Source organism: Stegodyphus dumicola, chromosome 1 (genome assembly GCF_044657685.1).
Source record: "Stegodyphus dumicola isolate Sdum_Otavi_A_Nest chromosome 1, ASM4465768v1".
NCBI classification, from domain to species: Eukaryota; Metazoa; Arthropoda; class Arachnida; order Araneae; family Eresidae; genus Stegodyphus; species Stegodyphus dumicola.
The window spans coordinates 236,561,275-236,577,666 of record NC_140768.1 but is presented as its reverse complement, the minus strand read 5'-3'; the positions used below and the strand labels follow the sequence as shown (position 1 = coordinate 236,577,666).

Sequence of the window (16,392 nt, the reverse complement as noted above, 5' to 3'; positions counted from 1 at the left end):
GAGGCCTTTTCAACAGCAATTATCGAATCACTGCTTTGTCAAACACTCTCTCGCATTCCATTCATTTTCTTCTTGGGGAGGAAACATTTCTCAAAGAGCTCTCTAGTTTAACATCTTACAACATTTTTACTACCAGGCAGCATTTCTTCCGAATGAGGTTTCAGACTTTTCCTACTTGCTACATATATTAAAACATCTTACTACCTACGTCTGTTAAATGCTGTAATAAATATAGACTTGTACCACATTCGAAGCTCAGTGCTATAAAGACCATTTGTTATAGGGACCACTTCATTTCAGAGACCGGCACAAAAATTTCACAGCTTATTGAGAGCATGTTAGAGCATCAGTTATAGAATTTTAAACTGTTAGTTTATATTTATTTTCCCCTTCCTTAAAATAATCGAATTTAGAACTTAAAATAAAATTTAAGAAGTATCAACTGAAATGATTTGGTATAATTCTTATAAATATACTTAAAAAATATTCAAGCACTTGAAATATTCCAAGCGTGTATTAACTGCTTATTTGCTTCCTAATGCAATAATGCCCCCTAAATTTCCTTACTGTTAACTGTATCGCCCATGTTGGGAAACGGTGATTTTTACTTTGAGAAAAAACTTCCATGTTCCATGGAAGTAAAACATTTACTTCCTATGCGAAGTTGTGGTGTATTGGTTAGCAAAGCAAGTATATCACTCTGAGACTCAAGTAAAGTATCACTGCACTTTTTGAAAAGTTCTAAACGATGCTTTAGACGATGGGGGAAAATGATAGGAAACAATATCTGCATGTAGTTGTGGTGTAATGGTTAGCAAGCGAGCTTCTGTTTTCCAAATGAATTACTGCATTTTTTCCAAAATTCTTATTTAATAACAGTGATTGAGTGATAAGACAACTGAAGACTGGTCGTTCCATCTGAGTTCGAATTTCGGTGAACAGATTGCCTATATGGAAGTGTTCCGTGTTTGCCTAGTGTGTAACATGAATACGAGGCAGTTTTCCTCAGAAAATCCTTCTCGAAGGCATTCTTTCATCTAAACCAATAGTTCTCGTAGGCTTTTTTCTGTATTTGAAAACCAAATTAAAGTTAAAAATTGTGGAGACTAAAAGAAACCAAGAAATCGGGGATTCAACAACAGCTGTGTTTGTTATTTAGCAAACATTGTAAAGGCTTCAATTTTAGAATCTTAATTATTATTAGCATGTAATATAAAAATGCCATTTTTTTCCTACTTCTTCCTCTTCTCATATGAATAACTATTCTTTCCTATCAACATCTTATTGAATTGCCATGTCTAAAATAATGGTAATTCATTGATTCCTTTACATGAAATTGGAAATAATCACCCCCAAAACAGCAAAAAGTTGAAACAAAGTGCTCCAATTATGTCGGTTACCTAAGAACAGCAATAACAACAACCACGATACACCTGTGGCTAATGTCCAATAGCGTAGCGTGTGATCTGTGACGCCATATCTCATATGACGTCACGCAGAAAAAAAAAGAGCGAAAAAGCTATGTTGGACCACATCGTCCACTGTAAACAAAAGATGTTATCCGATGTTACACATTCCATACCACTTGATTTTCTTATTTTCTGCTTTTTCCGAGAAAGGAAGATAAAACGTTTTTATAAAGGTGGTAGTGGGGGTGAACTGAAGAGTTGAATTACATGTGCGCAACTGCGCGAGCGAACCCCTTGAGGTGGTAGGGAAGGGGGTGCGCAAGAAGCGAGCGCGCCGGGTAGAACCGCCGGGAAACGCGGCCTCTGTTGGATGCAAATCCTCGAGGAGATTCCATCCTCACTGGCAAGTCTACTCTGTCTCACCAGCACCGGCGAAGGCGAGAGCGTCTCCGCCGGCCGCTGCTCGATAATCCGTCGTCGCCGCCGCCACCTTCGCTGGCCGGTCGACATCATCGAGCTACTTTGTCGTATTTATTCCGTCGAAGTGACATGTCGAGAAGAAAACAGGCTAAACCACGCGCTCTCAAAAGTGAGTGGGATATTTTTTTTTTATTCAACAATTTTTACCTTCTTTTTTTTTTCCCCTTCCCTTTCGTTTCCTATTTTTTTATTCTTTTCTTATTTTTTGCTGATAATTACAGACACGCCTTGCCTTTTGCAAGGAATATGTTCAACTCCCTTTTTTCCTCCCAGGAATTTTGGAAATAAGTCTTTGTTACGAAAAAGGGATAGGTTCCGTTGGGTTTCAGATATTGTTGTTAAGAACACGTTGAGAGTTTAAAATCACTGTGCATTGCAAATAACAAACTATCACTTACTTTACCACTGCGGTTTATTTCAGAGCAGCAACTTCTAAATTACTGAAATTTTTCTCCAACGACAGCTAGAAAAGCCCGCCCACATTTTCATACGTTGGATAAGACTTTATTAGGAGTACGCAATGGGATTTTCCTAATGTCGTATGCAGTTAAACTTGCGTTCGAAAGTGCATACGCTTTCTACATCAGAGTTGTGCTATAAAAAATTCCTGTTGTTACTTCAGACATCAACGATCACATTTGTGAGCTGGCTGCAGTCGCAAGCAAATTGATACGATTTCCGCAACAGTGCAGTTATTTACAGTATCATAATTACATTCAGCGCCCATTGACTTTCATGTTTCAGACTGATAATATTAGCAGGAACAACATGCTTGAACTTATTTTGAAAAATTAATCGAAATTCGTTATTTCGTTAATACTAATTTATAGACAAACTTTCTTCCCTACCAGGGGAGTTTTAACGATTTGCTTGTTCCTTTAAAGTTCCCACCAGCGGTCTAGTGGTTAAAACCACTGAATGCTGATAGATCGACTCAAGTTCCATCCTAGGCGATCGTACTGTCTGCATTGTTGGCTTTATCGGTTTTTTTTTTCTTGTAAAACGTGACTACAATACTTTTGTTTACAAAGGTGCGTCCCTCTATCTCGGCAGATAGACCTAGTATGCTTTGCTATATTCACATAACCGAAACTTTCTTTTTTAAAATTTCTTATCTCTAGCAATATACGATATATACTCTAGTTCAAAGTTTCAGAGCGATCCAAACATTTTACTTGCTTCCGTTTTGAGTGTATTTCTTGAGCAGTACGTCCATAGTAGCTGTGATTTGACCTTAATAAATTACTTAAGCTACGTTTCGGGTGATCATGTGATCTTTTTTGTTTTCTTCTGTCTCTTCCTGTTTCTATTCTATTTAACAATCATGCCTAAAAGATGGTATTTCTATTCATTAAGTCAATGGCTCTCGATAATAATTGACAAATTGTCCTCTTTGGGGGAGGGTCTAAATTATGAATGTGCGGGTAAGTGTTTCAAGGAGTTTTGTGTTTCAATGAAACAACAACATTGGCAGTCGGTCAATTATGTAATTTTGTTTTTTCTTATCTCTATCTTACATGCGCTGTAGATTAGAGATAAAAATATAATTTCTAATATAACTAAAATAAAATAATTCCTTTGCATGAATTACTGAAATACGGTATTTCTTTTGCTTAATTCAAAATTTGTTAATAATAATTGGGCAACCATCCCTTTGGAGGCAGAGGTCTGAGTTATAAAGAAGAGGGTGGGCAAGGGGCTCAGAGTACTAAGTATCAAGGAATGGGCAAGGGGCATAAGATTTCAATGAACCAGAAATATTGGCAGTAAGATTACACCTAACAACAGAATTATAATGAAATAAAATGATTTTTTTTAAAATTACCTAATTTTAAGAAAATGCATAAAAAAGTTAAAGAAAACACAATTTTACCATCATAATATTCTTGGTAATATGTGACCAAAAATATAATCGTGAAGCTGTGGCAATAATTTTAAATCAAAATTATGGAAGAAAAACTTAGTGAATATAATCATTCTTATATATATCGAATTTGTACCCTCTCATCTGTTCTTTTAATTTATGTTAATGTTTATTAAGTTTCGCAAATAGAAGATCCATGATATTATTTTTTTACATATGGAAAAGAATTTTAAGATAACTATTTTTTTCTTTTTTAAAGGGCATTTAATTAAAATTTTAATCTAATATATATTTTGCATATTTTGTTTTATCTGTTTCAGTCTATAAAATTCGGAAAAGTAATGAAGAAATAAAACATTTGTCTTTGAACAATAGGAATATCCTTTCTAATCAGTGAAGCAATGTAAAACACATGACGTCATCTTTATTCCAAGGCCTTCCATTCTACTCAATGAATAAATCTATATTCAGTTCATTTAAATTTTTATTGCTTCTGAAATGCGATTTCATTATCACTTACAACCATGGAGCTGCTAACAATAAACAATTAAATTTTTTGATTTAAAATGACTCAGTGGCAACGAACGATAACTGAGAAAAGAAAATATATAAAATATATATATATGTATGAAAACACAAAAAAACATTATTTACAAGTTTTCCAAACCCATTATTTGGAGTTTTCAAATTTTGGTTGTTTTCAAATTGTCGGATAATGTAAAGATTGAAATTCTGCGATTTCAAATAATTATGTATCTTATTTATAATCGTATCTTTATTTAATGGTTAAATAAATTATTTGACCATTTAATAAAGATACGAAAGAAGACAAAAAACGTAACTGAAAACAAAATATACGCCACACTTTGAAAACATTTCTGATGTGCATTGTAGTGTTATCGCAAATACACAAATACCTCCTACAGACCCTTATTTTCTTAATTAACAATTTCAAGAAAATCGGGTCTGTAGAAGAAGATAAAAAAATGATTTTCAAAATTTGATGCAGACAACCAAATAAAGAGCAAAATCAAATTCAGAGAAACTGCGTAATAAGACTGTACCTAATCTATTCAGCAACTTCAAATCATTGAAAGTATTTAAGTATTAGCGCAACCACCTTGGGACAATTTCGCGTTTTTTTACAAATGAAAAGGTCATTCTGTGAACTTTCGGATTGTAATTTAAAACCCTCTGAGCGTTATGACCGGCTTTATCTGGTCGGCAGAAGTTTTGCTACTTGGCTAATATTAGCTTATAATTTAAGAAATTTTGCTTTCTTACTTTCTTTAATAATGCAAATATCATTTCTTACTTTCTTAATGATTGTAAGTTTATGAAAATACAGACTAAAATAAGTAATTAATAAATGCATTTTAAATACCAGTCTTCGTGATGGATCTAAAATCCTGCGCCGCTCAGAGGGTTAATAACGAATATGATTACTTAAAGTATTGTTATGAGCATGGTTGCTAGAGTTTGGCGACTTCAACTAAGGTGGCTCTGATATTATGTAAGTATCTCTCATTGCATGCAGAAAGATACTTTACATTTTTACTCCTAAATAATGCCCTCCTAATAGGGCACCTAATAGGCGGGCCACCATCGCCTCCTATGAAGGGACGGACAGTTACAACCATGGCTTCTCCGGGATTCGAACCCCTCGGTGACTTCCCTAACCACTATACCGTCTGGTCGGCTCTATCAACAAATATTAATCCTAGTATTAATAAGCTGCTACTTTTCCAAAACGTTCAGCCATCCCACTGATTAAATATTTAAATATATTAAATATATTTAAATATATTTAAATATTTAAGAATTACTGTATTATTATTATTTTAGCACTATATAATAATATACATAAATATTTTTTATTATCAAGAAATAAAAACATTTTGCGACTAAAATATGTAAATAAATAAATTTAATCTTTGTTTAATAATCATAATAATATTTTAATGAAAAATGTAATCTTAATTAATATATGTATATGTGTATATAGTAAGAAAGAATAGGAGTTTGTACAAAAACGTCAACTTGGATAAAGTGTGGTGATACAAAAATGTATGAGAAACAAGTGATTTAAGTTATAAAAATAAATTAAAAGAAATATGGGATACTTTAATGTCCAGTATTTATTATATAAGAGAAAGACTAAATAGCTAGAAATTAGAAAGGGTGAAGATAAGATTTACGTAAATGAGAAAGACAGTAGCATAGATTTAGTATAAAGTGATAATATAGAAACAATAACTGTACTTAACGCATTATCGTAACCACCTTAGTCGAAGTCGCTGAAGTTTCAGAAAACTTCAAACACTGTTAACCGCGTATAACGATTATTCAAACAACCAAATGCATGAAAATTATTCAGTTTCCAACATTGCCATTTTCATATGCGTTCTTTTTGTTGTATTTCAAATTCCAACGGATTTTATAGAAAAATTATGATTACTTTTTGCTTAAACACGATTTTAAAATTCGTGCTTGTGGAATTTTCCTATAACAGAAGAAACAGATATGAAAGTTTTGAGGAAATGCATTACTTTGCAGCAAAATCGATAAAGGAATAGTGGTTTGAATCGTTTCTAAATAGGTTTACTAATTGTTTGAGATAAATATATAGTTGAAACTTAAATATGCATGTAATTTTTTATAATAAAGTATGTATAATTTTTTAGAATAAAACTAATTGTTCTTTTTTTTTTCCGTAACTTTAGCCAAAGTGGTTGATGAAAGTGAAGTATCTTTCTTACTGGGAGATGTAAAATAGCCAGGTGAAAAAAATATTTCATCGGAGAACGTTAAAATCTAATAATATTGCTATCTTCTCATCATAATATACGTGCCTTAGTAATTCCTGTATATTTTCCTGTATGCTTTAGCGCGTTGTAAGCCTTTTATTGTAATATGTAATTTGAAATATCATCTAGGAAATGGTTATGCAGTCATAACGCTACGAAGATAAAGCATATATTTTTGTCGATAGATCTATCATTACGTCTTAAAATATTTCAGTATTTAAGTATTACTCCGTCTACCGTCAAAGTTGGTTACCATTGAACTACAAAATCTTGCGGTGACCTCGCCAAAGTTGCACTAATCGTTGTTATGAATTTTGAAAGAACTAATGCCTCTTTATTTAATAATCAATCAGTGTTCGACTTGCTTCGTTTCAGTCCTTAGTGGAAAGGCCTTTTGTCGATTTCTTTGTTAAGATATCGGATTTTACCGGAAGTTCTGTTTAAAATACTGTGAGTACAAATTTCCGGCAGGTAATTTTTCTAGTCTATTACTTTGTAGGCAAAATTCAGATGAGAATATCGTGTCATCAATACACACTTTTTTAAGGTAGGAACAAATAAATTTTAATATAATACATTCCTTACTATTCTGTACAAGGCAGGTCTCAAATTTATTCCAGCCGTTTTTTAAAAGGAAGAAAAATATAGCAATAACAGTTCATTTGCATATTTTTTTTTTTTTTTTTTCATAAAAACAAAAAGTGGCTTTTCGAGAATCAATCGGAGTTACTTTAAATGAAAGCGCAGATGTACTGTTAAGTCACGCTTATCCATAATTGGCGTTAAATCGCCCTGCTTGGCGACAATGTCAAGGTCGATGGGTTAAAAAGTAAGTATCAGTATTTCTAATATCACTAATGATAAAAATGCAGAGTCTGTCTACAAAATTTTAGAACTTTTTAACCTTCAGCATAAAATTCTTGTATCTCCATATAGCGCTTGGCGGCATTCATGCAACAGATTCCTTCGCACTCCATGCGCTTGCTTTCTTCGAAAAATTCGGCTCGTCAACGACCGAGTGGTTAAGGCCGCTGGTAACTAGATTCGGGTTTGAATCGAGCGGTTGTCTGCATTGACGTGTTCACGTTTTCGTGCTTTTTTAAATGTTTAACGTAGATGCGAACTATTTTCCTTTAGAAAGTTCTCCGTGATACTTAGATCCTCACTTAGATAGCTCGCATGTGCGTTGCCATATTCAACTAAGGAACCTTCGCAGAGTTCATCTTTTAGAATATCGCATAAATCTTCGGTTATGGTTTTCTGAATCGCTTCAATGCTATTAAAATATTGATCCTTGCAGTAAGACTTTATTTTAGGGAAGAAAAGTAGTTTGAGCGAATAGGGAAAGAATGGTTGGAACACTTTTCCGTGCTAGAAACTGCTTGATAAAAAAATGGAATTGTATGATGGCCCATTTTAGTGCAGTAGAAAATCACTAAAATTTTATAGCAACATATTTACTGTTATTAAACGCATCATTTATTATGCGAAGAGACTAGGTGAAAATTTCAAGTGTCGAACATTTGTTAATAAATTTCCTGCGTGTATACGAGCCAGCTGCCCTTAGGAAATCCTCCACGTAGGCATTTCTTCCCTTACGAAGATACCCCTCGAGCCTTTGGCGTAATCACATAAATCACATTAAAAAACGATGTTATCATGTTCAAGACTGCGAACAGCGGAACTCCTAGGTGCATAATTATCATCATCGCGTCCATCACGAAATCGTGCATACCAATGGAAAAACTTTGGATTTAGCTAATGTTTGGCTATCCGCATGATTTGCGGTAGCATTTCAGATGTCTCTGTTGCTATTTTACACGTTTTGCAGCAAAGTTTTAGTGCTGTTCTTTGCTCAGTTTTCGAGCTCGTAACTCCAGACATTAACTTGATCAAAGTAAAAGAGTAAATGTATTTGTTCGTAAGGAGACAATATTTTAGGAAAAACAAACTGACATGACAGAGCTATCCGTTTGGCATATTTGCTGAAATTTTTTGAAAAATAATTGATTTTAAAACTTTGTTGACTCGCAATGTTCAGTTGTATTTCTATTTGGTTAATAATTTTTGCGTTTCAAGTTATTATTCTGAATTCGAATATTTTTCTGTGGTTTCCATGCCGATAATTCTAAACGAAATCTTGATAAAAAACTGTTAATAATACATAACTCCAGGAACTGAGAATACAACAAAAAATTTGCTAGATGAATGCAAATTTCAAGAAATTTTTAATTCCAACTAAAAGCAAGCATTTGTTTCATTTTACAGAGCGTAACTATAACGTTTTGTGAATCACTTCCTATGACTTCATTTTTAGTATATCTGAATATAAACAGTATGGTCTGTGACGTAAGCGATGAATACAAACTCTTCTTGATAATTTGATTCCACAGGTCCTCCATCATTATGGATTATCCTGTGGACTTAGACTCCCTAGTGGCCAAGGAGATAAGACTACAGATCACTGATAGTTCGTCCTGGGTTCGAAACCTAGTAGTCAGCTGGTTGCATGGCCGTTTATATTGTTTTCTACATCTGTAATGTAAATAGGAGCACATTTTTTCAGAAAATCCTCCACTAAGCAAATAGCCACGATGTGCTTTGCTGTATCCAAATAAACCCCAAACCTGCTGAAGTTCTAATCCTTGGATTAATAGTTGAAATGTGTTACCTTCAAGCAACACGGTGTCAATCTCTACCCAAAAGTATTAAATTTAATTTGCGACTGAAGATTATTTGATACCAGGAGTTCTACGCCTTTGTTAAGTGTGTCTCAACATCCTATGAATTCTCTGCTTCTGTTTCGTTAGCTAACGATGTAATTGTTTCTATTTTTGATTATCATACTTAACCTTTTGACTACTAACGGGATATATGTCTTATTAAAAGTTAAGAAAGTACTACTTAGAATCTCTTGAATGTTCGGGGATCATCTTCCAATTGTTGCAAAATCAAGTCGCCGCTGTTCTCGTTATGCACACATGAACATAGAGAAAAGAACAAATATGGGTTGTCCCGGCCTTTGGTTTTAAAACCGTTTGTCAAAAAAATCCCAAATGCTAATACCTTATTTATGACATAATTTATTCACTTGGATAGGAAACGGAGTAATTTTTTTAATTCGTAGTCAAAGGGTTAAACGATTTTCAGTCAGATCCTTGCTCAAATATTCCTGCTTATGACCCGGGGAATTCTTCAGAAAAATTTCGCAGAATGAATTCTTGATCTAAAAGAATTGCTTATCTCACTTTTCCATTTCATAACTACATCCACGAACTCAGTCGCAGTCCAGTGGAAAAGGCTTTAGGTTTATTTGATGTCCGCAAGGGATGTAAGGGCTATTTACCTACCAATGAGCCGCCCAACCGGTATGGTGTTTAGCGTCGCTGACTGCCGTGCCGAAGGGCCCGGGTTCGAGTCTCGGAGAAGGCATGGATGTTTGTAAATGTATAGTGTCGTTAGGGCGTGGCAGCACTCTAAATATGCGGCGAGCCAAAAGTCCTTTCCTATGGTTTGGTGGAAGGAGAGAGGGGTGTTAGACTCTCGGACCCATCCCTCTGGATGCTCTCTATCAAAATTGGGGCCGAAGCTGAGCACTGTCACCTGTAAGGTACTGAATGCTGTTGCCAACGACAGGCGTAAACTAGCGCTTCTTGCCACGAGTTATTTTGTTGACTTGGGCTCATGTTAATGTGAGACAAGTGAGCATAGGTAACAACAACAACGCACCAATGAAAAATGACTGTTGAATAGTGGTAATTCTGTCTGAGTTCAAATCTCGGCTACTGGGCTGGCCACGTGAATGTTTAGTTGCTTTTCCTGAGTGTAACTGAGTCATTTTTCCTTATACAGTCTTTCCCGAAGGTATCCTTTCTTTTAGGTAGGTAGCCCTCGAGTGCTTTACCATTTAGTTAAAGAAAATCTGTTATGAGGAAGAATCTTTATTTTCAATCAGTCTGGTTAATTTCTTATTCTAGATACATGAATCACTTCCTCTTACAACATTTTCAATCTTATGAAGATATTTTTCTTGTTTTTTAGCAATGTGTAAACGAATTTTCTGTTTTTCTCAGTGCTGTTTCTTATCGAAAATACATTAAAACATGAGTAAACACTTTTAAAAGTTCTCCCGTAATCACATTTAAATTATTATTATTATTTACTTTTATGCAGTTATATAAATATAAGTTTTTTTCCCGAAGCAAGAATACAGAAAACTACACCCTCACGGAGATTCGAGCCACAGATGTTCCTGCTACTAGTTGGATGTGCTACCACTTACATCACGAGAGCATACACAGAGGGATGCGATAATTTCTTATATAAATATTGTGAAAATAACTGAAAATTTATGCGTTTATCAAAATTTCTTTATTTTATATGTAATGTTGGTACACATTGCATTTTGTCCATAGTGAATTTCATTTTCAATTTTGTAGTCACTGCATTTTATTTTTTCTCTGAAGAAAATTAGAAAATCCACTCTGATAGGAATTCGAATGATAAATTATTTCTTAAAATATGAAAAATAATAATTTAAATTACTTTTGCGTGTATTCCCACTTGAATGCACTGCCATGTAAAACGTAAAGAAATTTTACTAAAATCAGACGGAATTTATACATTAAAAACATATAAACAGTAATTTACTTTAAAAATGAAAACTGTTTGTTCATAAAAAAGAAATTCTGAGAATTTCTTTTGAGCCTAAAAGACTAAAAGCGTAAAGGAAACGTTAGTCATAAAAGATTAAAAATTAAAGCTTAAAAGTTTAATAAAAGATGGAAAATGTAAAAGACGGAAAGCATAAAGGAGGTTTCAGTTTTTCAGTCTTTTAAGAAATTTTACTAAAATTATATAAGAGCTCATTTTCAAAAAGATTTGAAACCATGCTAAAACTAAAATAGGTAGTTAGGGCAAGAGAAAACATTAAACCTTTATGTAATTTATTTATGAATTTTAAATAAAACATTAAAAGCTTTTTTTATGTTAAGTAATTTCAGCAAAAAGCAGCTTCAAGCAAAGGTGGATTTCTACCAGTTGCAATTATAACAATCAAACAATTTTGAAAACAGTATTTTTTTTCCCGTGAAATATTTCACAAAAGTGATCTGAGAGTTTCAATTTCTGAAATTAATGTCAAAAATTACAAATCTATAAAATTAAAACTCTTTTTTTTTTTTTTTTTTAAGTCTACCTTTGCTTAACCTTCTATTTACACTAAGTATTTTTTCCTAGAAACCAAATATTGTAATAAAAAATTAACAACATGTCTTTTGAGGGGGGAGAAAAACTTGGCACAAAAGAAACCAGACTTTCACTATTTCATGGAAGGAAATTCGAAAAAGGATGCTTTTTCAAAAATTTCATTATGTTTTGTTTGATTACTATTACTTTTTAAATATGTAATTTCATTTTTTGTATGTATAATTCATTTTTGACAATGATTCAAAATATACTTTTTTTCATACTTGCCTAATTCGCTTTAATATCTTGTACCATTAAGTCCAACTATGCTTTTATAGACCTTTTCTGTTTAAATTTTATAAATTTTACAATTTCTCAAACTCCTTCAACAGGTTTTAAAGCTAGATAGTAAAGAGGTTTTTCGATTATTTCAAGGCAATATAAAATAGCGGCCTGTTTTACACATTCAAAATAAAATTAATTATTTTACATGTTAATTTTTTATACTAATGACCTAAAATTTTATTTCAAAATATAAGAATATTTGTTATTGATACCGGTTATGTCATCAATAAGAACAAAATTTTAGTTTCAACGGACAGCGTGCATACCCATATCGTAACGTTTAATCTTTAAAATCCTGTCCTTAGATTTAATTTCTGCATCTGTAGCTTCACCAATGGCTAAGTGGTTAAAACCAGTGAATACTGGGAATTCGACACAGGTTCGATCCGAGGCAAACGGTTGGCTGCGTGATTTATTTTCATGGGTTTTCCCATATGTAACGTGAATATGAAACAGTCTGCATCAGGACGTTCTTAAAGAAGGCTTCCCTCATGTAGGTAGGGCCCACCAGCGGCCGAGCGGTAAAGTCGCTGAACACTGGTAGTTCGGTCCGAGGTTCGAATCCCGCGAACGTGGTGGCTGCATGGGCGTTTTCGTGGTTTTCCCCATGTGTAACGTGTATACGAGCCAGTTTCCCTTGGAAAGTCCTCCACGAAGGCATCCCTCCCCTTAGGCAGATAGCCCTCGAGGCTTTGCCATAATCACACACACACACACCCTCATGTAGGTAGCTTTTGCGTCGTGCTTTGCCCTGTAACGTCAGTACACCCGTGTCGGGTGAAAGAAAGACAGGTTGTCTTTTAAATTATTTATTTGATAAACTAAAATAGATTTCTTGATTAAAACATAAAAATAAACTGATCATTACAGCCCTAAATCATACAATATCCGCTAACGCAGATTGAACGCAAAAAAGCGTCCTTTTTACTGTAGTTACAGAATAAAAAAAACTATTGTTCTACAGAAACCACTGGCGTGGTTTAGAACTTAAAAGATGCGTCCTGTCACCTCAAAATCACATGAAGAACTCTTACACAAAGATTTCACTCGTTTTGTTATCTGCGAAGAGAAACATAATTAGTTCCTTGTGTCCGGAAACTCCCAGGGGTTTTTATCTGTAGTCCTGCTTTTTGCAGGTATGGTCCATTTCGTCCGCGAACAAACAGGAAGTTATAATTCAGCACCTGTGCCCGCGGGGGTGCTAGTAGCTGTATCGTCACAACCTACTGGGCTAAACAATCTTCTTCAATCTCCTGGACTCTATTTACAATAAACGGAGTTTTGAGATCCCTTTTAATTTCCGGACATTGAGGCCTTAAGTGTTGGGTTGAACCACAAGAATAACACTTAATTGGTCTTCTAATATCAAATTGACGCTCATCCTGATTCCGGAGATGTTCCTTTCTGTCAGAGGCATATCTATCGTCCCCTCCAGACTGGTGATACGTTTTAGGATCCCTCGAATTTAAATTATTTATATTTCTCCTTTGTGACTCCGAACTATGAACAGGAGAGATCTTCTTCCGGGGTTCACACACATTTTCATATTCTTCCAGCATTTCCGCTAATTTCTCTGGAGTCGTTATCTTCGACCATTCGTCAATAAAATGTTGCCGCACTTCGGCATTTACACGACGCTTCATTTGGTCCGTTATCATGAGCTCCTTTAAAAGTTCAAAATCCGTAACTTCCAAACCTGCAATCCATTCTTCAAAGTAATTCCTTCATTCAAAGGCAAAATCTCTCCAAGTGGTTTGGAGGTGTTTCTGAGATTGCACAAATTTGATGCGAAATTTTTCTGGACTAAGTTTAAACCTTTTAAGCAGTACCCCTTTTATATAAGCGTAATCATAAACCTGCTGTTCTGGTTCTCGCATAATCAGCTGAACTATGTCAGTTTGCAAAATTGTCAATAAAACCGAAACCCATTCTGACCGGTGAAGATTCGCACGCTTTGCTTGGCGCTCAAACATGACTATATACAAACTGATATCGTTCTCTTCAGGATCAAATTTTGTCACCATTTTTTTTAGGTCGTATCGGCTTTTCTTTAGTCCATTTTCTTCATTCCCACCATTTCCAGAGTCATTTCCGTTAGCGGCTAGTAAACGTAACTTGGATAATTCAAATTCCATTTCTTCTCTTCTAATTGTATCCTGCCTTTCTTCTTCTTCTCTTCTAATTCTTTCTTGCCTTTCTTCTTCTTCTCTCCTAATTCTTTCTTGCCTCTCTTCTTCTTCCTTCCTAATTCTCTCCTGCTCCTTTTTTTCTCTCTCAAGCCTCGTTGAAGTGATATTTTCTAACAGGCCTTTCACTAGTTCCTCCTCATAGGATTCATTTCCCATAATCAGCTGTCTTAAATCCAATATCCTAAGTTCAGGGCTAACTTTTTCCCTTAACTCTTCAGCCAAGGATTTAAGATCCTCTTTCCTAACTTTTGCTAAGAATGCCATGATATAACCAAAATTATGATCCTAACAATTTTAGCTCCCTCACACTAGAGATACATACAATTGATTTAAACAGATATCATTTTCACAAGAGAGAGTAAAAATTAAACTTTTATAATTTTTTTCACAACCTATTTTACAGATGTTAGACAAAACAAGACAGGTTACACTATAATATGCACATTATGCATTCAAAAATAAAAACAAAAGTTGTCTACTTGAGGACGTATAAAACTACAAATAATATTATCCTCTGAAAAGCTTTAAATTCAGTTGCGTAAAATACATTTGCTTATGATAATACAATATACTTTCGCCCACCAGCGGCCGAGCGGTAAAGTCGCTGAACACTGGTAGTTCGGTCCGAGGTTCGAATCCCGAGAACGGGCTGGCTGCATGGGCGTTTTCGTGGTTTTCCCCATGTGTAACATGTATACGAGCCAGTTTCCCTTAGAAAGTCCTCCACGAAGGCATCCCTCCTCTTAGGCAGATAGCCCTCGAGGCTTTGCCATAATCACACACACACACAATATACTTTCCTCAAAATTTGAGATATGTTAAAATATGCATTCAGAAATACAATAAATTACACAATACCTATCCATATGCTAGTAATTAACATTAATAGGACAACAGTTAAAAGGAAACATACTGGGGGTTTTATCATTCCCCTTTTACTCCTTCAATAGAATTCTCAGTTCTTACACAAATAAAAGTTTGACACACCTTAACTGAAATTCTAATATTTATAACATTCAAAACGTCTTAGAAATGATATGTCAGAATTCCATCTAACATTAAAACCTTCAAGTTACAGTAATTCTACTCCTTTACACAATCCAATATATAAGTTTAATTTAAGCACAACACATTAACATTTCAGATATTAAAAAAATCTATTAACACAGGTTTAAATTCTAAATTTTATACTTTCTTATTGTAACATAAAACCCAAAAAGCACATTACTTTAAGCTTTACAGGAACAAGTTGACTTAAAACAATTATGTGAACTTACATACTGATTTACAGAAATAAATTAAATTACTTTACTGCCTCAATATAAAAATCCAAGCTACTTACCCGTCTGGATTGGAGAGTTGAAATGGTTGCGATGCAAAACCGGATGCCGTCACAACTTCGCTTCTCACAATTTAAGATTTTATGGACACTGATGATCCAGGCACCTATAACGCACACTCACAAGATCTGATGATCTAAATTTTCTCGATCACAAGGCTGATCACCCACATATCACTTTTTCAATACTCTACACATCACAATGATCTGATGATCTTCGGACAATGATTGTCCCACACGCTCACTGCGGTAAATTTTCTCGAACACAAAGATGATCGCACAAGTAACACCTTTATCACCGCGCTTAAAGATGAGCTTATTTCAGGAGACTGTCATTCCTCTTTTTCTGGACTAATGTCCGTAACTTCTTCGCGGATTCTATTCCCCACTTCGAAGAGCTGTAAATCCCTTTTCGAACGGATGTTCGTAAATTCGTGCTGCACTTCAGAGCCTGGTGGTCTGTACTATCTGCAAACACTTGATGATGTTCGGACAATGGCTGTCCTACAAACTCGAGATGAATTTCAGACTCAGACGGTCTGCAATCTCTGCATGGATTTTCTTATCTCCCCGCTTCGGAGACCTGTAATCACTTTTTCGAACTGATGTTCGTAACTTTTCGTGTTGCACTTCAGAACCTGACGGTCTGTAATATCTGCAAAACACTGTTGATATTCGGACGATGACTGTCCCACAATCTTGAGATGAATTTTTAGAGCCTGACGGTCTGTAATTTCTGCATCGATTTTCTGATCTCGTCGCTTCGAAGAGC

General features: G+C 34.6%; 1 protein-coding gene across 1 annotated transcript in view; it reads left to right on the top strand.

Annotated features, from left to right (window-relative positions):
* The first annotated feature begins 1,738 nt into the window (after positions 1-1,738).
* LOC118192763 (uncharacterized) overlaps positions 1,739-16,392 on the top strand; it is a 475,278-nt gene continuing 460,624 nt past the window's right edge. Inside the window, exon 1 of the mRNA XM_085826561.1 lies at positions 1,739-1,998. Within this exon, the coding sequence (XP_085682687.1) occupies positions 1,959-1,998 (40 nt within the window). The 5' untranslated portion in view covers positions 1,739-1,958. The remainder of the gene's footprint in view (positions 1,999-16,392) is intronic.